This window comes from Anolis carolinensis, chromosome 5 (assembly GCF_035594765.1).
Source record: "Anolis carolinensis isolate JA03-04 chromosome 5, rAnoCar3.1.pri, whole genome shotgun sequence".
Lineage (NCBI taxonomy): Eukaryota > Metazoa > Chordata > Lepidosauria > Squamata > Dactyloidae > Anolis > Anolis carolinensis.
In genome coordinates, this window is record NC_085845.1 from 169,565,240 (window position 1) to 169,588,072 (window position 22,833).

Below are 22,833 nucleotides of genomic sequence, written 5' to 3' on the forward strand. Positions count from 1 at the left end.
TTAAAATAAATATGTGGTTGTCGAATTATGTTATGATTTTATATATTTTTATGCATCAGTTTTATCATAATTGGAATGTATTTTGTGTTGTTGCATTTTATTGTATGTTCCCATTGAAGCCGCTCCGAGTCCCTTCGGGAGATGGGGTGGGATATAAGAATAAAGTTATTATTATGATTAATTGCTTATTTCACAGACTCAGATGTTTCTCATTATGTTTACTCAACACACCTACACACTCACATAGCGTAACACACTCTTTGGAAAGCTCTGCTCTAGTTTTTCAATAACCCATGAGAACTAGGTTGCAAGTAAGCAACAAGGTGGGAAATATGTAATATATTAGCACTATAGATCTATACCATCTATTTTATTTTCTATTTTATAACATCGATATGTTATAACTTGATGAATAACTTTTGTTCTTTAGTTCATGCTAAATTCAAATCTCAGTCCATCAAATTAATAAAGACAATTAAGTTACTCCTACAGTTGGTTGAAACGAATGAATGTCTATGCCTGAATCTACTGCAATGGTGTAACATTTCTGGTTTTTACTTGATCTGGCATTGTAAACCTTTGCGCAGGAAGCAAATGTTGTTCTGCAAGACACTAAGGTCTCAACCAACTGAAACAGCTGTGGAATATATCATGCCATGATACTGAAATTATATCTTGCATTTGCTCATTCTGAACAAGGTAAGGAAGACATATATATGTACAATTAACCAAATAAAGCACATGTTCAAATAACTTCATTTTAATCAGACAACAGAATACAGAAAGTTAAGTCTAGCAACATTTACATCTCTGGTATGTTTTGTTTTTTGTCATTTTCTCAACAAGGGCTGGACAGATGAACAGAGGACTTCATCATGACACTTTCATAGGATAGAGGTATTAAGAGGATCTAGACCTTGTTCATGCTTTTGTTTTTTTCTCTGCCAGAAAACAGAAACTTGCTGCCCAATCTTCCATTAACTTGCTTCCAAATGCATCTTAATTACAATACTAAAACGATCAAGGTATATCTCAGTATACACAATTGCAATGTGGGATTTGCAGAGGCCACAGTAGAGTCTATTGTCTTTTTGTGCGTGCCTGTTTCTCTTTTATGACCTAGTATTATAATACAGATCCATATAAAACATCACAGAATAAAAACATACAAGAGGAAAGCCAATATATTGCTATGAGATATTTCCTTAATACAATTTCAATAATTTCAATAATTATCATACCAGTAGTGAGCAGAATGCTATAGAAGCACTAAGTGTGCTCCAAATGTAATTTGAATTAGGGGAATTTTGAAAGAATTAAAATAACAGTTTTATAATATCAGTTGCAGACTGCTGCCAAAGAACATGAACACCTGATACTCTCGCAATTCAATCCAAAAAGATAAAAGATCCACACTGACATGGAGTGCATGCAGACCTTTGCTTTCCCGATTGCAATCAGCATTTATTATATTATACAAGTAGATAGGCTAGTAAGTAGATGAGAAAGTCTCTTAAAGTAAATGGATCTGCTCAGTTCAGCATGAAGATCGGATTTTAAATCTAATCTGTGCTGGAAGTAAAAAAAAAACCCAAGAGGATGTTATTTCTTTAGCGTGAAACAAGCAAAAATTGTTCAAAATTAAAACTCTCTCGATATACACAGACCAGATTTACTTCCAGAGGCTTGAAATCTATTGCCCCCAAAGTAAAACATAGCCCTACACTTGCAAGAGTTTACATGAGCAAGAAAATAGTTTTTTTTTTCCATGTCTGGTCTGAAGTACACCACACCTTCACTGGATAACAGCATCACTGCCTGGTGTATTTTGCGTTATTTATTGTTAGTAAATGTCACCATCAAATGAACTGGATTCACAATTATGATTTTAAACACACCATACTTGACATTTAAAAAATTTAAATGGTTAGACATTGAAGGCATTCAAAGCCTTAGTAAAATTCAACTTGTTGCCATATGACTGTAGGCATGGCTCAAGTTCCAGCTGCCAAGTCCACCCTACTTTAATTTATTCTATGGGAACAGTTCTCAGAGTATGGCAGTTTCTTCATTATTACAAATAATAAAAAATAATACAAAGTACCCCATAATGTTCAATAGTAACTTGGAGAATATTGCCAATCCACATCTGGATTTGAGTGGCTCATAGTGCGGTGACAAGGTATATGTGACACCCCCACAAATATTACACAAGCTTTATTGGAATGTTTATGGCTTCACTTGAAGTTCTTCAAATCCATCACTTTATGATTTCAAATTCCTTGTAATCTTTGCTTTAGGCAAAATTGGTAAAAAAATTACAAGATAATTCTCAGGAGATATTTCACCTGCTGTTTAGATCTTTTTTCCTTCATTAAACCCTAAAATAGAGGTGTAACAATAGGAACCAATACTCTCCCAAATCTACTTTAATATCTGATGGCATCCACAGCAGTCCCAAAAATGAAATAGTGGTCAAAGGTTTCCCCCTCTTTAATTTTTTTTTTTTTACTTTGACATTGCTTTTGGGAGACCCACACTCCAATTTCAAGTAAAATTGCCCTTCCTGGAACCTTTTAGGACTAGAAAAAAATTACATTTAAAAATTACTGGGAGGGATTGCAGCCCTCAGGAGGGGAAACATATTTTGATTACCTATTAAACATGTATTGCATGTAGTTCCATTCCCTTTGTGTTCTCATTTCTTTGTCTTGGGACATTTTTTAAAATCACACCTTTCAGAGTACAGTTGTGCTTCTGAGGCAGCATACATGTTTTTTTAATGTAATGTACAAAGTGATCCAATAAAACTGAGCAGAATTGTAACTGAATAACATTAAAACAATAGCAATTAATGTGCCATAATTTATGCATTGAAATTATTTTCAATGTTCATCTGCCTTCCCCATTCTGCTTTAAGAAATCTGTAGAAATTCACTTTTTCATTTCTTTCTTGATGTTTTAATTAACTTATTTTATGCTTTTTCCTACTCTTGGGTTAATTATTGCATAGTTTTGTTTTACTCCATTTGGTTTTGGCTTTTAATGTAGTTTAGCTAGTCCAAAGCTTTCCTTTTCCCCCTCCAAGTCCCTTCTCCTTTTGTCTCTCTCTCTCTCTTTTTTTTTTAGATTGTAAGTTTACACAAAGAATTGGTTCATTTTGTTCCTAGTCAGTGCAGATACTATTTTAGGCACTTCCATATATGATGTTTTAGCTTCAATCTATTTTAAAAAATACTCAACGAAGAACCCATAAAATTCATTTTGAACATAATTTTAAGCAATGTTTAGTGCTCTCCATAGGACAACTGAACTTTTTGCACTAGTCCAGACTGGATCATATTTTGGAAATAAAATTTCAGCTGTGGATTGTTCTTGATATTCTTAATTGGTTGATAGATATGGAAAGGGAAAACATAAACATAAACTAAAATTGCAGATCTTAGAAAAGGTTAATACTTTTACTTAGAACTATTTTCTACCAAAAAGGCTTATTTTACTGCATTAAATTAATGGACATTTGAGACAGATGGTTGACAGAGGTTGAAATGACCACAAACAGCATTGCCACCCGATTACTAACAAAAGGATGGGTATATAAGAAACATTTTCAGGAAAGAATGTTTAAAAAAAGACTTTTCCTTGCTTTTGGAGAAAACTTTTTGCTTGAATGTAGATGAAGAAACAGCTGATATGCCTCAATTTGAGCACCATTCTAGACGCTTTCCTCACATGTTACACAAAACAGTGCTGATGCCGGTTGAAGGATAGTATAACTCCTTCAAGTCCATTTCCTTCACTTTGAGTCCAACAAAGCATGCAAGAGCAGATATAGAAGCAGACCTTCCAGAAATGTCCTGCTTTGCCAAGTGATGCTGATGTATATGGGAAGACCAACATGATACTGAAGAGACTCCTAAAAAAGATATCTCAAGAATATCTGATAGCCTCTTCTGATGTACACAGTTATCCTGAGTTTCTGACTATCTTTCCAATCCCCAAGGTATATGCCAATGCTTTTGCTGTTGCATTGGAACATTTAGGGCTGACTATTTTTCCAATCCCCAAGCTACAGTATATGCCAATGCTTTTGTTGTTACATTGGAACATTTAGGCTGCCAACCTTTACACACTTATTTTAGAGCAAGCCACTCAGTGGAATTCACCTCTGAGAAGACATGTAGAGAACTACGCTGTTTCAACATTTTAAAATAAAATTGCAATGCTTCTAATTACTATGTTACAGCGCTAATCCTTATCATAAAGAATACTATAGTAATAACATACATTTCCTGCAGCTATTACAATAATAGATGACCATTATGGCTTTACAAATCTTCTTCAGATATGTCATGAAATTAGATCTCACTCTTGAAATTCTGTGAAGTTAAAAATTATACAGTTTAACAAAAATCATCTTGGCCAGATTAAGATCAACAAACTCATTTCATTCATGGCATAAATTATGTTTGATTAAGCATATTCATAACCTGCTGATCTCACTGGCCTCTCAATGGCTAAGCTAGATAGATAAAGAAATAAGGTAGAATAGAAATACATTAAAAAATTAAAAAGCCTGTCTCAGTAATCTGTTTTTTTTAAGGCAGATCACAAGGATGAGTAAGACTCTTTTTTCAAAATCCTAGGATCCATGGATTGAATTTGAAACCAATAAGTCTACATATTATAAATTAAGAATGTTTCTGTTGAATATTATCTGTTAGCAAACAGTTAAGTCAAAATGGAAACAAATGTGGAAGTGGCATAAGTATAGTGGGTGGTTCCAGATGGGGCTTTTATTCCACAATTATCCTAACCCATTCACAAAATTTTATAGGGGATCCAGACATCATCATTTCCCATCCTGTAACATATTTTATAAACATTTATTCCACCTTTTTCCAAAGAGGAAAAGACAAAACAGTTACATAGTATGTTTTGATTGGCAACACTAGGAGCTCTCCATTTGCAAACACCTTGTACCAGGGGTAAGGAACAAATGGGTCTCAAGATTTTGCTAGATTGCCATTACCCATGGCCAACACAGCTAGTAGGGAGGGATAATGGGAATTGTAGTCTGTCAACATCTAAAGGGTGATACTTTTTTCATTCCTGCTGTAGATGGGTTTTCTTTAAGCAATGGAGAATAGTTATCTAAAGAAGAAAAGTCTCATTTCATGAATTGCTTGCACCAGTTAAACATAGAATAACAAACCCATCGGAAATCCATAAACATGGTTCCTGCAAAGATAGGTTGTGTCTCTCTAATATTTCAGAGCTATATGAGAGTATTAATAAACAAGTGGTGAGGGTTGATTTGGTCAATATTATTTACTTAGGCATCTGGAATTCTTTTGATAATGCCCCTCATCAAAGACCCTTGATCATACTTAGCAACCATGGAATAGGACTGCTTGTATGGATTGTTAACTTGTTGAACCCTAGAAAGCAGAGAAGGGATCATTTCTCAAAATGTAGAGATGTATACAGTGTGGTTTTTCATGGGTTAGTATTAGGCCTGATGCTTTTTAATTTGCTCATAAATGATCAATGACAGGTGAGCAGTGAGGTGGCCAAGTTTGCTGATGACGCCAATTGATTTAAGCTGAACCAGGCTCCTGCATCATCAGATGTAAGCTACAATGACAGTGCTTTGTTGTCATAACTGTCAATGCCATCTGTCAAAATACTTAGCTTTTCAATCAGGGCAAACCCCCCTGTTAATGGGTTTCCAAGGTGCTGCAGATCAGGGTGCTGGGAAATACCAACTATGCATTGTTCTCCTGATTGCAAACTGCATTGAGACAGGGAGCTGGAGAGACCCCTGGGGTTCTACCACAGCTGCCTGTCTCAAAATGCTTTGTAGCCAGAAATGCACTGTGATTGTTATTTCCCAACATCCTGATCTGCAGTGCCTCATAAGTCTTCAGCTGTCTGGCTCAAGGAGGTTTTGGAGGCCATATCTGGTCACTGACAATCATAAATTTACATCCCCAAAGTTACCAGATTGTAAGTTTGTCCAACTATTAAGTATTGAACAGTATTCTAACTGGTAGAGCACTGAACTTATTTCTCCAAACTGGTAAAAGAAATACCAAAATAATTAGATTAAAATATGGAGCCAGTGTATAGTGCAAGTGAGTCCCCTTCTCCCACCAAAAAGGGCCAGATTTCATGATGGGCATAATTAGAAATCAAAAATAAAATTGCCAATACTATGTATCCTTTATACAAATCCAAAGTGTGGCCATACTATAAATGCTGTGTATACTTCTAGTAACTGTGCTGAAAACATATTGTAGAGCTAGAAATAATTAAATTGTAGAATTTACCAACACAGCAAATAATTAAATTGTGGAATGTGTAACCACAATGTGCAGTTAAGGGATACGAACTTGGATAGCTTTTAAAATTCATATTGGATGGCTTCAAAGGCAGATAGTATCAGCTGCAGTGAAACATGAGCAGATAGACAGAATTGCTTTCATGCCCTGTTTGTGTGATTCCTGTATGCAACTGGTTGATCCCTGTGTGGACAGGGTTCTCGAGTCTTTGGTCTGATCTAGGTTGGCTTTTCTTATGTTTTTGTGTATATATGCAAAAGCATGTACAGTATATCTGGTATGTGGGCATCAATTTGAACAGATCTGGATCCCTAGAGTAGAAAATCTCCTTGGAAGGGCCTCAGAGCACCTGTTGCCTTAGCTTTTTCAAGGAGATTTAGAAAACACCAAAAGGTGGCCATATTTTGTTTTGGGAAAAAAAGACTAGCCAGTTCTCTATATCCATGGGTTCTTCATCCATGGATTCAACCAACCACAGCTCTAAAATATGTGTTTGGGGTAGGGATTCCAAAAAAACAAACCTACTTTTTGCTGCATGCTGAATATTACATTGAAGTGTAGGTATACCCTGTTGTAGCCTTCTGCCATTTCAAGTCCTTGGGTTCTTTCTAGCACTCATTCTGGTTTACCTTTGCTTGCTGTTATCATCTTCCTCCCTTCATGTTTTCCCTTTTCCCTTGCTCCTCATCTGACACATTAGCCATTTTATGGAAAGCATGCAGGCTGTGGCTTGAAGTTAGGTAAGGGAAGAGGAAGTAGTAGAAGATGGATTAGAAAGCAAAAGGCAGGATGCAGGAGAGGAGGCATGGCAGTGTCAAGTGAAGCAAAGGAGATGGAAGAAGGAATCAGGTGAGGCAGTAAGAGCAGGGAGAAGGAAGTGGTGAGGATTCTCCCAGAAATGGTGAGCAGCCTCATTTTGTGTTGGGCAGCTATCTCTTAGGCAGCTATCTCAGCTTGCCCAATGAATAAACCTGTTGTTGAGAAAAGATGTATAAATGTCTGAAAATGAGAAAGGGTGGTTTCTTCTTTGAAAGGATGATCAATATTGCTCAGTGTTTCTGACACCCCAGAAAGTATCATGATCACTTCCTAGAGTGTAATGTGGAAAGGCAGAGTGGAACAGAGACCATTCAGGGCTTGCCCAAGGCAGTGATGTCCTTGTGACATTAGAAAACCACAACTGCTTCCCAAGCTTCGCACAGATGTCCAAACATCTTCAGACTTATCTCCAGAGCCACAGAAGCTAGGCACTTGCTCTTACTTTTTAAAAAAAGCTTGGGATTAGGATTCTCTGAAACACAGAAGATATCAGAAGATATATTCTGTCACTGGCAGTAAGTCAGCAATCCCATGGGTAGACTACTTGGGCAAAGTCTATCATGAGTAAAGTCAGAATAAGAATGCTATATTGTGTCCTCAGTAGCCTCTTCATGCTGTTTGACCTCTCCCTGTATAATATGTAGGGACCTCTTGGGTAATATGTCAATCCCACGGTGTTCTCTGCTTAGCAGAAATCTATCTCCTCATAGTCAATGAGTCAGAGGGAGAAAGGCACAATTGGAACATGTCCTATTTGTCATGTTTCTACCTGCTGCGACAATCCAAAAAGGACTGTCAGAGTGATGTATCTTTATTTAAAGCATTCTTAGGGTAACTCTATAAAGCACTCTTAGGGCAGTTCTAATAGCAGAACCAAGAGATCGGACAATAATGATGACTTAAAGGTGATCTTTCTACCTAACAAAAATTGTTTGCACCACAGTCTGAAATGTTTTTTTCTGCAAAATACTTTTTTTCTACACCAAGAAAACTATTACTTACAGATCAAATGTCAACTTTTTTCTTTCTCTACAGGTTTGTCTCCAATCAGTCTTTTGACAGAAAACAAAGAAACCCAAATCCATCTTTCCACACTGGAACATTATTTCTAATTAAACACATTTACCTGGCAACAAATCCCCGCATTGATTTCACTGGCACTTACTACCACACAAACAGTGCTTAAATGCCAGTCTAAAATCTATTTTTCCTTCTTCTATGTTGAGAAGTGAATCTATGACACAAACCAACTATCACAGTGCAAAGCAACCCAATCTCTTCCAAACCAGTGACACTTGCATCCAAAGTATGGCTTTCTGTTTCCCCCATAGTGCTTACAACACCCCTCACTGATCTCATTTTTTCCCTCCTCTTTGGAGGCATTTCACATGCCCCAGAGATTTTACCACTTCCAAAATACCCCAAACATTTCCCACAATCAGGATGCACAACTGAATACTGGAATACAAAGGAAGACTAGAGTCTGCTGTGCAAAATACAAAATTTGAATAATAATAATAATAATAATAATAATAATAATAATAATAATAATAGAACAAAATGGGGACGTTTGGAGAAAGTGGAGGGCCACATCCCACATTCTTCCCCCTTATGCACACACAAAGGGTATTCCACATGCTTCTAAGAGAGGCCTGAATTCAAATAAAGGGATGGGGAAATAGTGGATATGATTCCAAGACAGCAGACAACAGGATGGATCATTCACAGGTTACTTTCATGATTTTCTTCTGTTTCTACGGTCACTGGAGGGAGTCCTCCATTGTCATTCAGTCGTTTAGCCCTGTAAGTCTCATAGTGGATGTTGTGTGTTACTTCTTTTAAATCCTGAAGGTGGGTCCTGAGGAACAGCAGAAAAAGAAGAATGCAAGAGCAAAAAAGAGAAAGGGAGAAAGTACAAGTACAGTACAATTATGCACTTGTACAACTCTTTAAATGTTAAAAAATAGAAGGGATGGCAAACTAATATAGGCCTCACAAAGTTATTCATTCACTAATTCATACAACATTTCTTGTACTTTTATCAGTTTAAAAGGTATACATGTCTTATTTTCAATTTCCCATTGATCAAGGTTATTTTATCACTCATCATAGCAAAATTTGCATCTGACCTCAACTTAACCTCTTTTAGAATTGAGAAAATTAGGCACCATCTTCACATGTTCCAATAGTGATTTCTATAAAATCAGTTTTGTACCCTTTCCTTGAATCTACACCTAATCTATTTCTTCAGATGATTCTGAATACGAATATGAGAAAGCTAAGGAAAGTCTCAAGTTGCCACTTCCTATTCACCATGCATGCTTTTCTATCATATCCCTCCAACCCCCCTCCCCCCTCAGGTTATCATTATTCTGTTATTTTTAAAATCCTGACTGGGATAAATGGGTAGGTATGTGGGCCTATGTCCAAAGTCATGTTTTTGAAATGCAATTTCATAATCCTGCACCACTGCCTTAACTAATTATGGCTGACGAAAGTTGGCCACCTCTGTTCTAACACCTTGAATGTTTTGGCTGCCCATTTCTAACTCTATGATGTCCTTATTGAGAGTCCATCCTTTTAAGATAACAGAATAATAAACAACATTACAACTAGAGTTGTACCACCTAGTTAAATAAGGACATTATGATACAAGTTGTATCATTTCCAGTCTCTTGCCTAATAGGCATTCACGTGGAGTTGTCAATTTTCCTGAATTATTCAGCCTTTTCAGGAGAGTAATAGCCATTTCAGATCCAATCAGTTCACTATTCTGGTTGTAACTGGACTATATTTTTAAATAAAACAGAGATGGGCAACTTCCATGCTAAATCATATTGCCACTCTAGTATGCACATATATTTTTCTTCTTTCAGTTTAGATCTTACCAACAATGTATTTTCAGTTTAGTAGACATCACTTTTCAATTTGGAATCAACTCACCTAATGACAAAGTCTCGGAGTAGAGCAAATTCACAGTGGTTGAGATTCTCCACTGTAAATAAATAAAAACACATATATCATGCCTTAAATGGGACTCAGCAAAAGAATAACAGAACTGAAAACAAGCTATCAAGGTCAACTCCTGCCTGAAGCAGCACTAATGTCTGAGATAGTAGATCTAGGTTTGTGCATGGGACTACTGGAGATCAGGGTTTGAAACGCCCCTCGGTCATGGAAACCCACTGATTTGTCTTGGGCAAGTCACACTCTCTTCAGCCTCAAAGAAAGATAAAGGCAAAGCCCTCTGAGCAAATATTGCCAAGAAAACTTTATGATAGGTTCACCTTGGGGCAGCCATAAGTCAGAAATTACTTGAAGTCATACAGCAACAACAGAGCAAATTTATCAATTAAATACATTTCAATTTTAAATTGTTTTATTTGATATGTGAATTTTTAAATTAGGATATGATGTTTTAATCTGATTATGTATTGCGGTCGGATGTATTTGTATGAATTTTAATTTTAAATATTGTATGCCACTTTGAATCCCACGGGAGAAAAGCGGGATAGAAATAAATAAATAAATAAATAAGTTGTAACGCAAAAAACTATGGGAAAATCTGTGGGGGTGGGGCTCTAATGCCTTCGAACATACCATAATCATCATGACTTTGGAAAACTAAGCAAATTGACCCATTAACTAAACAAATATGCTTTCTCCCTATAAACATAGACCATTTGCACTTGAACTACTTTGTTCTTTCTCCTCATCAACTTTCTGATATCTTTAAAGTCTTTTTAAAGTCCTGGACTTTTTGGTGGGTGGGATGGGTTGATATGATTTCCTCTTTCATGAATGTATCCCTCATATGTCTCCCTTTCCCCATGTCCCCTATAAAAAGGTAAAGGTTTCCCCTGATGTTAAGTACAGTCATGTTTGACTCTGGGGGTTGGTGCTCATCTCTATTACTAAGCCGAAGAGCCGGCGTTGTCTGTAGACACCTCCAAGGTCATGTGGCTGGCATGACTGCATGGAGCGCCGTTATGTCCCCTATATGAACTATAAAAATATGAAATGCCACCTTTGTGTGACCCCAGCACTCCAGCCCTCAGGGAAACCTTCCCATTTCCGAGGGTGAATAATCCCTTGACAAAAGGACTCGACCAAAAGACTCTTTGCATGAACAAGAACAATAGACATCCTCTCCAGGCTTCGGAGCAAGGCCACCTGGAGAAGGGTGCCACTTGGTAATCCTGTCATATTCCAATGAGGGACAATCTGCCTTCAAAAAGCTGAGATCATCCCAACCACTTCCTTCTTTGTCTCTACACCCTGGCCGAAACTACTATCATAATCCCGTCTATCGCTTCCATATCCAGTTCTTGGAAAATCTGGATCCTGGCAGCCACGTCAGACTCAGATGTATATTCCCACTACTTGAAATAATACCTAGCTGGCTGGAGGACCCCTCAGGGGTCATTGTCAGCTGCCGGACACCCATTAAGTCATTATAATCCACTCAAAATTCCATTCCTGGTCCTTTGTTTCCTGCTCAGACTGCCTCTTCACTCCCGATTGGCCGAGAGGCCGAAGCGGCGCTGGCTCGCTGATTGGCTGAGGCGTCCATGCCTCCTCTCCAGCTGATGACAACAGCCAATCAGCGCAAAGCCAGCAGAGGGGGGCGGGAGCGGGAGATTCGAAGTTGACCACCCTGTTTTTCTGCTATAAAGTGTACTGTAATGCTTTGTGTAGTATGTCTGCTTGACGAATTATTGTGGTTTGACATCCTTTCCAGCTGGATTGCAATAAACGACTCGGTGGCATTTTCTTCAGCTCTGGTGAGATTTATTTGGAAATTCAGGTGAAATTCTGATCATAAAGGCTCTCTTTTCTCGCCAGGGTATCGGACCCTTTTCTTTTGGTGGGTCTGCGGGCTCTCTCTCTCTTTGGGCGAAACCCTCCAAATTCTAGCTCGACTTCACACATATGTGGTCCAACACTGAAATTATCCCTAGTCAACTGCAATTTTATGTTAGCTTCAACATGTAGCTCACCACAGCCACTGATTGAAATCATTGATGTTTAGGGGACTACCCTTTAAAAAAGAGAAGTAGTTGATAATCCCAGGGATGTCAATGTTAAGAGAGCAATACATTTCCTCCAACAACACTAGTGGAACCATTTTAGGACCTGTTGATTTTTCTGTCTTTTCACCTGCAAGTTAATGATATCCAATAATCGATCACACAAAAACAATAGAACTGATGTGTACCTACCTTCAATAACTCCCCAAGGTGTCTTCCTGCCGAGGACTCTTTTCCCATTCACTTGATACTCCTTGTCACTGCCTACCACTGCAAATGGCATACTTTCCTGCTGAAAATACATAGCAAGATGAACTTGTGTTAATTTTCTTCCCCATCTTTCTCTGAAATTATTTCTGTCTCTGTCACAACATCTTATTCCTGCAACACATTATTTTATTGAATAATACATATGTGTATCCATTTTAATTACTCAAGAGTCAGATCTTTACACTATAGATACCATCATAATGAAAATCTAAGCAATGTATACTTAAAAGAGTTCTATGGAACTTACTCCCCAATAAGAGCGTTAACAACTGAAGCATTAGCATTTTCACACCATTAATTTCTTTTCTTTCTGTATATCCTTCCCCTTTACCAACCCAGTTAAATATTGGCCAGATCTAGATCCAACTCATACAATATAAACATGTGTGAAGACAGAAATTTGACATTAATTTTTGATTAATGACCCATCAAAAATAAATGTGATCTAGTTATCATCTAAAGTTCTACCTAAAATAAATGTTATTTTAAATTAATTTGAAAGAATCTATAGTTTAACTGCACCCTTTCCTCCGCCACTATGTATAGTTGCAACTTTTAGCTAGCAATACCCAAGTATTCAATCCAGCACATATTAAGAAAGGTGAAAATTCATCAGTAATCATTAAATTCCAGTAATCATTCTATGATAGTTAGTGTGGTGTAGAGCTTTGAGTATTGGACTACGACTCTGGAGAGCTTCTGCTTGGCCATCGAAATCTACTGGATATTAGATAACCTGGGGCAAGCTCACACTCTCAGCCCCTGTGATGATTTGACTTTGTAATTGCCATAAATTGGCGACAACAACAAATTATTATATGATAACAAGATCGATTCAACAGTCCATCAATCACTGTTGTAAGCATCTTACTCTGATTTTGTCATTTTCTGTCTTATCTTCAAGGTCTTCATCAAACTCTTTCTGGGGATAAAATTCAATTCCATTGACTTCTAATTCCTTGCGGACCTAAGTAGGGAAACATTTCAAAATGAAAAGCTACACAAGCAGAGTACTTCTGACACACCTCTGAAACTGTGAGTGTATTTATAGGTTTTACCAAATGGTTCCTCAATAAAGAGATACTTACCCTCTGTTTAAACTCTATCTTCTCTTCCAGGGTCATGGTATCTGCCTTGGCAATAACTGGGATGATGTTGACTACTTTGCTCAGATGTTTCATGAATTCCATATCTAAAGGTCGCAAGCTACAGCCAAGGGAATAAAATGATTAGAACATCATCATAACCCTATATACAAAAGAGCATAACTCTCTGATAGTCCTAGCCTTCCCACAGAACTAAAATTTTCTGTGTAATTTCTAGGCCACAAAGAAGAAGGAACATGAAGTTCCTCTGTGATTCTATGCATCTTCCTTTTCTTCCATGGCTATGGATTTCAATAACCATTACAAACACACACAGAGGGAGCTGACAGAAAGAAAAAGAGATTAAACAAGGAGACTTGGAAAGTCCAATGCACAAGGTAAAAAAGAGAAAAATGAGGGAAAGGTGTCTTTGGTACATCCTGTTGTATGTGAAGATTATACACAGACAAATATTTTGCCAAGCAGGCACTTGGAAACTCTTGACAAGTAGCAGATTCCCAATGAACACATAGTGTCAAGAAAGTTGTATCATCTTAACAGAACTTAGAAAGTTACTTTTGAGATGTAATTAATCTGCATTACTCATTACTTAGTGTTTTGAAAATAATGTGTTATACTCAATGTTGCATTTCCCATTGTTTTGGTTGCTATTTGTCATTATTTAATACGCACACTCCTTTAGGAACAATAAGTATTACTCATAGTATTTTGAAAATAATGTGTTGTCATTACTCATTGCAATATTGTCAAAGCAACTTGTTGCATTGCCTATTACATTAGTTGTTACTTAACCACCATCAGCCCACACAAATTTATGGACATACAGAAAAAAATGTGAGTGATACATACGAGTGACCTGTAGGAGAGATAAAGTAGAGGCAACAGTGAACTCTTGTGTCTGGGATTCGTTTCTTTCTTGCAATATTCACCTCTTCCTTCAGGAATTTCTCATATTGCTCATTGATATATTTCTCTATGGGTTCCCAGCTAAGAGAGTCAGGGGCAGAAAGAAGGAGGGAAATTCTGGTATAATACACTTAGAGTTCCATCACATTATTTTTATAAGCCTAACAAATAAATAATAGTGATTGTCTTTTGATGTATGCCAGTGAGTTTGCACTTGCCCAAGGAGGGAATCTACTGTCGTTTTGGCAGACCTGGATCCTACATCAAAGTAATGTAGGGAAACCAGGCCTTGCAAGGTTGAAACACCAGCACTTTTTGATATATAGGGACAATAAGGTCATCTGCCACACTCTTCAGGTTTTTCTGTTCCCTCTGGGGGTGGGGCTGTTAGGAATTGTAGGAGTTGAAGTCCAAAATACCTGGAGGGCTAAAGTTTGCCCTTACCTTACCTAGTGGAATTGTATGTGTCCATAATTCCTGTTTTACATAGGTTCTTAACATTTCTGTATGATCAAAAAGTGTGTATATATATGTGTATGTGTGTGTGTGTGTGTGTATGTGTGTATGTATGTATGTATGTGTGTGTGTGTGTATGTGTGTGTGTGTGTGTGTGTGTGTGTGTATATATATACATTTGAACTTACTGGCCTGGCACAACTAGTATATACAATATAACATCAACTTTATTGTGCTGAATAACTGAGATTTGAGAACATTCCCAGCCCTTTACAATCTCCCTGCCTCAGAACAAGGACATTTTGTGTTGTTGAAGGCTTTCATGGCCGGGATCACAGGGTTGTTGTGCGTTTTCCAGGCAGTATAGCCATGTTCCAGAAGTACTCTCTCCTGATGTTTCACCCACATCTATGGCAGGCATACTCAGAGGTTGTATACCTCACAACCTCTGAGGATGACTGCCATAGTTGTGAGTGAAACGTCAGGAGAGAATACTTCTGGAACATGGCCATACTGCCTGGAAAACACACAACAACCCAAGGAAATTTTGCCTATCTAAAATCTTTCTTCCTCTATTTGCTTATTTGAGTTACTCAATAGAAATAAAGGTTGGAGCTGAGAATTAATATAGGGACAAAACATTTACCAGTTTTCATTGTTGATCTGGTCACCAAATCCAGGGGTATCAATAACTGTCAACTTCATTTTGACACCACCTTCTTCAATAACTGAGAGAGAAATGTTGTTGTTAATTCACATTTAAAACAAACATTTCTGCAGTAATTAAGATGTCAGTGTGTACATGCCTTCAAATCACCGATCAATGTATAGTGACCCCATTCATTTCATAGGATTTTTCTTAGGCAAAGAATACTCAGAGGTGGTTTTGCCAGTTCCTTCCTCTGAAATATAGCCTACAGCACCTGGTATATATTGGGGTCTCCCATCCAAGTACTAACCAGGCTTTATCATGCTTGTCTTCCAAAATCTGACAGGATCTCAACATGAAGCTCCCTAAATATAGGACTAAATGAAGGTGGTAGAGGTCTCTCTCAAAGTATACATCCCTACAATTATGTATGTCTTTAGATACTCTAGGTCAGTGGTTCTTAACCTGTAGGTCCACAGATGTTTTTGCCTTCAACTCCCAGAAATCCTAACAGCTGGTAAATTAGCTAGGATTTCTAGGAGTTGTAGGCCAAAACACCTGGGGACCCACAGGTTGAGAACCACTGCTCTAGATGGATGATGGAAGCTGAGCACAATAGAGCATGGATCCTTGGCATGATCCCCAGTTTTGCACCTACACAGACATTATATATAGGGCTACATGCATGGTGATTCCAGCGGCCTTTCTGATGAGGTCCCAGCCTTAGTGTCCTTCACAGAGAATGAAGATATGCGGTTTGAATGTCAAGAAGGAAATAAAACATGAACTTTGAAAGCCCACTGCCTTAGTTCTTACCATGCCCAATCGCTTTGATTTCTACTGTCTTGGGGATCTTCTCCTCCCGGTTCCAGCCTGATGACTTGCGACTCACTTGGGATTTGAATAAGGTGTTCACAAGTGTTGATTTTCCCAGCCCACTTTGTCCTAGGAAAAGAAATGTACAGTACTTACACAACTCTTTCAAGTTCTTCATTACAACTAGTTTTAGCCTTGTTTCTAGAAGAAAATAGCGCTTTTTGCATTTTTGATTTAGCATGTCTGCATGCAAGAAGTTTTGCAAACAGAAGCTCCTATGTATGCTGGTCTGCTTGTGGCAAGGGCAGCAAGCCAGCCGTGCTGACTGCATAGAGGTCACATAGCCCAAGTCTAACCCCTCCAGAACTTTTAATAATTACTTTTTGGATCATAGCTCCTGTAGTCCAAAATAGGTGTGGTTGAAACATAGCAATTTTTTCAAGTTCTGGTCCTATCGTACAGCCCTTAGATTCAAGCCTTCCTACCTACAACCATAATGTTGAAGTCAAATCCAGTTTTCATGGTCTTCTTGCGCATTTGCTCTATGATGGTGTCGATTCCAATGTAGCCTAGCAGGTTAGAATTAATGCCAACAGGTTTCATTGGCACCACTGGCTTTGGCCTGGGCTCTGGCACCACTTCAGACATGGCTGCTTCAGGCTTGGTTTCTGCTGAGCCTGTAAGCAGAAGGAAAATAAGTGGTTAATGTCATACAAAGACATACACAATTACTAATCTGCATGCTGAAATCCTAGTTCTATTTCTGTTCACATTGAACAAAGTGCAAAGGAACAAAGAAAGTTCTACCTGCTTAAAGGTCCCTGTTGGATTTCAGTTCTCCAAAGGCTCCAGCTACTGGTTGCGGAGATTCTGAGAACTGTAGTCTAAAATCTAATGTTTGAGAGACTAGCCATGAATAGCCATATTTTAATAAATATAACACCAGCATGCATCTTGTTCTGCACAGACATTAAGAGAGATGTTTTAGATAAAAGGGTTGCTCCCAGATCTAGGTGAGATGAAGGAATTTAGGGAGATAGATATGATCCATTATTCTTGAAGACCTTCAGAAACTCTTACGGAAAACAAAAAGGATGAAAAAATGAAACTGAATGGAGACTAAAAACTTGAGCGGAGGCCTGGGCAAAATCTGGGGCCACCTATGACCTATTAGGAACAAAATTACCATCTCGGATTTAGTAAAGATAATGTTCTCTGTCTCCCCATCTGTTACAAGTAAGTTGAAAATCAATCCCCAACCCTTGAGTACTGCTTCCTTGCCTTGGAGGCGAGGGCACAGTGGGCAGCACTGGAGTAGGGGTTTTGGGGTTTGGCCTGGCTGCTTGCCTTATTTTCAATTTTTTATAATTTAATAATAATTAAAAATAAACAATAATCGGGGAGGGGCTATGATTTTTCAAGTGGGTTTGGCTGGGGCATGTGTGTATGTGTGTGTGGTAGGGTTCTTCTTTATTCTTAGTTTAAAAACCCCTTCTTCTTACTCCCTCCCTCCTATTGGTTATTTGTTTAAAAATAAATAGATTTAAAAGGAAATAACTTGTTGGGCTTTCTTCTCTATTTACAACAATTTTCAGTTTTTTATAAGCGAGACGAAAATTCTATTTGCATAGGCGCCCCGTTTTCAGAAGTGGAAACAAATACAAAAATGAGACAAAATGAATGAAACTACACAAAACAAACAGCAATTCCATACAAATACACAACACTAGTAATTACACAGCAAATTCCATTCCTCGTTCTCTTTTCAAAACTCCATTACCTTCTTTTAAAAGTGCAACACTTAGTGTTGAGCAGTGCAGCCTAAATGTGATCTGACCAACTGAACAGAAATAAGAGTAATCACAACAACATACATGACATACAACAAGTAGTAGAGATCAACAAGGTGATAACTCAGTCGCTTTGACTCTTGTGGAGAGAGAAAAAACAGGGTATAAACAGAATAACAACAACAACAAAATCCTTCAAAAACAAAGATAATCTGTATACAATCCTATCTCTAATCATAAACAAGTAGCTCACATAAAAAGTTCTCAAAAATTCAAAGACAATTAAGTTCCACCAATTCTGATCAAAATTTTGCAATATATTGTACTCCTACTTACAAAATTGAACAAAAAAAAACATTATTTTCTTTGACCGTGATGTTGGACAAATGGAACGGAATGGATCTAGGGTTTTGGGATTTCTCTTGAACCCGGCTCCTAGTCCATCTGCCTTGTATTTCTTTCTCCCAAAGGACAAGGGATTCATTCTGCTAGAGTTTATCTGCAACTAAAAAGAATCCCTTTTCAAAGGACTGAAAGAAACCAACATCTTTTCAGCTTAATGAAAGTAAAGTACTTTGTGACTCTTACAGTGCAGAGACAGCCGTACTCCTTAAGAAATTGGTCTTACCCACTCATTGCCAATAGCAATGCCCAAATACTTCAAACAGTCTCTATATAGTGCTTCCTCTTTTCCTTTATTCTGTGCCAAGTTCTTTCAGCGAGTGCTGTGGGGAAGTCCTTTAAAACAAGTCAGTACACTGTAAGGTCCAGAACTTGGAAACGGTACTTTTCTGGACTATCACCAGAATCCTCTATTTAGCTGTAGTCCGAAAATGGAACTTTCCCAAGGGTTAACATAGCTGATGAAGGAAAATTATAAATCAGAAAATCTATGGCCGGTGCTGGCTAAGTACTCTTAGACAAGGAATTCTCTGTTTGTCCAGTTCTTTCTGTTAGGCATGCAGCATCTTCAAGCAGTTATTGGAGTCCCAAGGTCTGAACACCATCTGTTTGCCATTACATTGACCCCTGCCTTACTTTCAGGCCCAGGTTAGGACATTATCCTGCCCAAAATGAAGACTAGCGTGGGCTCCTCCCTTTTCCTCGTGTAGTCACCAGCAAGACTGCCATTAGACTGCCTTTGCACACTCACTGTGCTGCAGGTGCCTCGTCCCAATATTAGAAAATAGTCTGCAAGAAATAGGAAGCAGCAGCTTTCCCCTGCAGTTATTGCCACTCCTTAGGCGCAGCAGGCATATAGTCACCTGGTCGACCCTGCCAATGGCATTGGTTTATCTTATTCATAGCAACATCACATCCATTCCTTGCAGCCAACAATGGAAAAAAATGTGACCAAGAGAAAAAAGGAAGCAGGACTCTGATCATCATCATCATCATCATCATCATCATCATTATTTGATACACAACAGGATTAGTACACAGAAGACCAAATCACTATGCTGGCTTTTGTATTGGATTACACATCAGACACTTTCCAAGTGTCTAGGACTATGTGATGTATCAGCAAAAAAATAAGTGTGCAGATCCAAGTAGGGTGGCCTTTTGCAGCTGACAGATGGTACCATATATACTTGAGTATAAGCCGACCCAAATATAAGCCCAGGCACCTAATTTATCACAAAAACTGGGAAAACTTATTGACTCGAGTATAAGACGAGGGTGGGAAATGCAGCAGCTATGGGTCAATTTCAAAAATAAAAATGGATATTAATAAAATTGCATTATTTGAGGCACCAGTAGGTTAAATGTTTTTGAATATTTATATAAAACTGTAATTTAAGATTATAATAAGACTTTAATAAGATAAGATTGTCCAACTCTGAATACCTATATTGTTATGGTTGAGCCTTCGGGCTCCGGTAATGAAAGAAGGGGTCGTAAGACTCCTCGAGAATCAGACACTCTCGAGGAGCGTGAAAGGAAACGGCTCCGGGATTTGTTTGCAGAGCCGACAGATGAGGACTCATTTGAGGGTTTTTCTCAGGGTTTGGAGGAAGAGATGGCTAGCTCGGAGGAGGATGATATGGAATGGACTCGTGTGAGGGAGGATTTGGGTGTTGGGGAAACAGGCAATGAAAGCATGGGAGGTGATTGGCGGGTTGCAGGGTCAGACCCATGGACTGGTTGGAGGGATGGAGCGGGATCCACAGCTGGGGATGCTGTGGGGCGTAGTCAAAGGTGCTTAAGTTCTGATGAGGATAATGATGTTGGGGCGTCTGGAATTGGGATGGCAGCTGACAGCGATGATGAGCTTGAACTGTGATAAAATGGGGTTTGGGACCAATGTCTAATTGCGTTGGGCAAGGTAATCTGGACGGACGCTTGGGCTCTTGCTGGGGAATTTCCTGAAGACGGGTGTGATTCATTACTGGATACCTTGGACCTCCGTCGTCTTTTAGACGGGCAATACCTACTTTCACTGGATTGACGCTGGACTGACTGACTACGATTCCGGATTAACCCTTCTGCTGGCTATCGGTGTGACCTTTGGATTCCTTGACGACTACGTTTGGCTATTGATCTTCTGGACCGGATTGGGACCCTGCTGACTGCCGTTACCCTAAACCTGAATCTTGACTACGACCACGCTTTCGTTCGCTGCAGGAAGGAGTAAACAAGCCTGGTTTACTCCCCTGCTGTTCCTGAGTAGCAGAGAGGAATCTGCCGCCAGTCTTTTGTTTACATTCCAACTCCTGTTGTTCCTCTTTTGTTTGCATTGTTTGCCAAGCTGAAGTAAGCTCTTTGATTTAATCCAGATTATACTCCTGTTTAACCCGGTTTTTCCCTTTGAACTGTTTAAGCTCAAACTGAGCTGCTTTTTGTCATTTAGCACACTGAAGTCAAGTGTTTGCCCTGTTCTTTGTTTCTTACGGGCGTTTTTAGTTCTGTAACCTCAATAAACTGAGTTTTGTTTTACTTGCTGGCGTTCGGTCTCTGACATATATACTCAAGTATAAGCTGACCTGAATAGAAGCTGGCCAGGACACTCACTCGAGTATAAGCCGAGGGGAGCTTTTTCAGCCCTAAAAAAGGGCTGAAAAACTAGGCTTATACTCGAGTATATACAATATATTTTGTCAATGTTAATTGTTTTCAAGTGATGGCCAAGGTCTTTAGGCACTGAACCCAGTGTGCCGATCACCACTGTGACCACATTTACTGGCTTGTGCCAGAATCTTTACAGTTCGATCTGTAAATCCTCATATTGTGAAGCTTTTCCAGTTGCTTCTCTTCAATTCTGTTGTCGCCTGGGATGACTATTATTATTATTATTATTATTATTATTATTATTATTATTATTATTATTATCTCTCTTGATTGAGATCTACTGTGGCTCTTTCTTTGGTTCTCGATCCAGACTCAACAAGCCTAAAAAGCCAGAATATCCTGAACTGGGGAGAGATGAAAGCATCAGAGTTTTGTGGTACAGTGTGCCCCACAAAAGCAACTGTAGTCAGAGAAAAAATGAAATAGTTACCTGGAGCAATTAAGGAAAACTAGCTGCCAATGACAGAAATGTATGTTTCATTTGGATATGTGCACTGGACATGTGAAGAGAGACTTTAAATGCAGAGACTGCTGTATGTTACCCAGCACAATTAAGGTTATTTTCACCTATTTGGATTTATCCACTTTTAAGACTAACAGATTTTAGTACAGGCTTTTGTGGATTTTAGTCCACCCCCTCAGATGCATTGGTGAGATGTGAAGGCCAAAAGCAGCTCTCTTTAGCTAGAAGCCTACCTTTAACATTTCATGGTTTGTGATTTCTGTGCTAGACAAGACATTCCCTGAGGCGTCTGTTGTCATTTACTGTCTCGAAGCAGCTCCCACCTCTTCCTAAAATAATCCAGTTACCTCCCAAAACATGAGGACAGGCAGCCAGTCCTCAGATGTCTTGTGCTCCCCCATCCTTTTTTAAAATCATGATATGATGTATACTGAATATATTTCAATCCTACAAACCACAGGAATTTGCTTAAAATAGCCCTGGCATCATGCGTACTCACCATATGCAGCAATAATATATTCTAATGTAAGTTAATTATGAACCACCCAGTGCTTAGTAATGTGGGATTTACAAAACAAAAACTGGCCCCTGGGAACAGTTTGCTGAAATGTAACTTTCCCAAGATCTGAAGAAAAAAAGAAAAAGAAAAAAGTGAAGTATCACAAAATCAAAACTGGCTTATTTACTCTTCCCGGGCTTGTTGTTCTAGTTAGTTTTGTCCACTTTTCTTTCCTTCAGTTTGCCATAGTCCTACAATAAATACAGCCTTTCTTCACAAACTTTGGCATGCTTTGAGAACCCCAAAACCTTCCCCCTTCCAATTGTCTTTATTCTGAATAAGCAGCTAAAATTCCTGCCTGGTCTACTTTTGCCAAGATTTTCTGATCTTGCCAAGCAGCTGCCTCTGCTCTTAATTTCTTCTCTTCTTCTTTAAACTTCCTCTATATCCTCTGGGGCTCTAGTACAGAAAACTGTTGGCTTAGGCCAGCCGCTTTGTGGCCATGGAGCCAAACTGACCGCATAGTATACGCTTGCTGACCCCTTATTTTGCTAGTCAGTAGCAACTGATAATTCTCACAGTTATGAAGTATTTGATAATCTGCCCCAAAAGAGTT

At 38.5% G+C, this 22,833-nt stretch overlaps 1 protein-coding gene across 3 annotated transcripts in view; it reads right to left on the reverse strand.

Annotated features, from left to right (window-relative positions):
* Positions 1–744: 744 nt before the first annotated feature.
* The window catches only part of septin3 (septin 3), a 39,216-nt gene continuing 17,127 nt past the window's right edge, over positions 745–22,833 (reverse strand). For 2 of the 3 annotated variants that reach the window (XM_008110761.3, XM_008110763.3), the window contains 9 exons: positions 16,882–17,073; positions 16,397–16,525; positions 15,578–15,659; positions 14,419–14,556; positions 13,552–13,669; positions 13,335–13,430; positions 12,386–12,485; positions 10,107–10,158; positions 745–9,021 (listed from right to left, as the gene is read on the reverse strand). In XM_008110761.3, coding sequence (XP_008108968.1) covers positions 8,886–9,021; positions 10,107–10,158; positions 12,386–12,485; positions 13,335–13,430; positions 13,552–13,669; positions 14,419–14,556; positions 15,578–15,659; positions 16,397–16,525; positions 16,882–17,073 — 1,043 coding nt within the window. In that variant the 3' untranslated portion in view covers positions 745–8,885. The remainder of the gene's footprint in view (positions 9,022–10,106; positions 10,159–12,385; positions 12,486–13,334; positions 13,431–13,551; positions 13,670–14,418; positions 14,557–15,577; positions 15,660–16,396; positions 16,526–16,881; positions 17,074–22,833) is intronic. The other variant, XM_008110762.3, reaches the window with a different exon arrangement.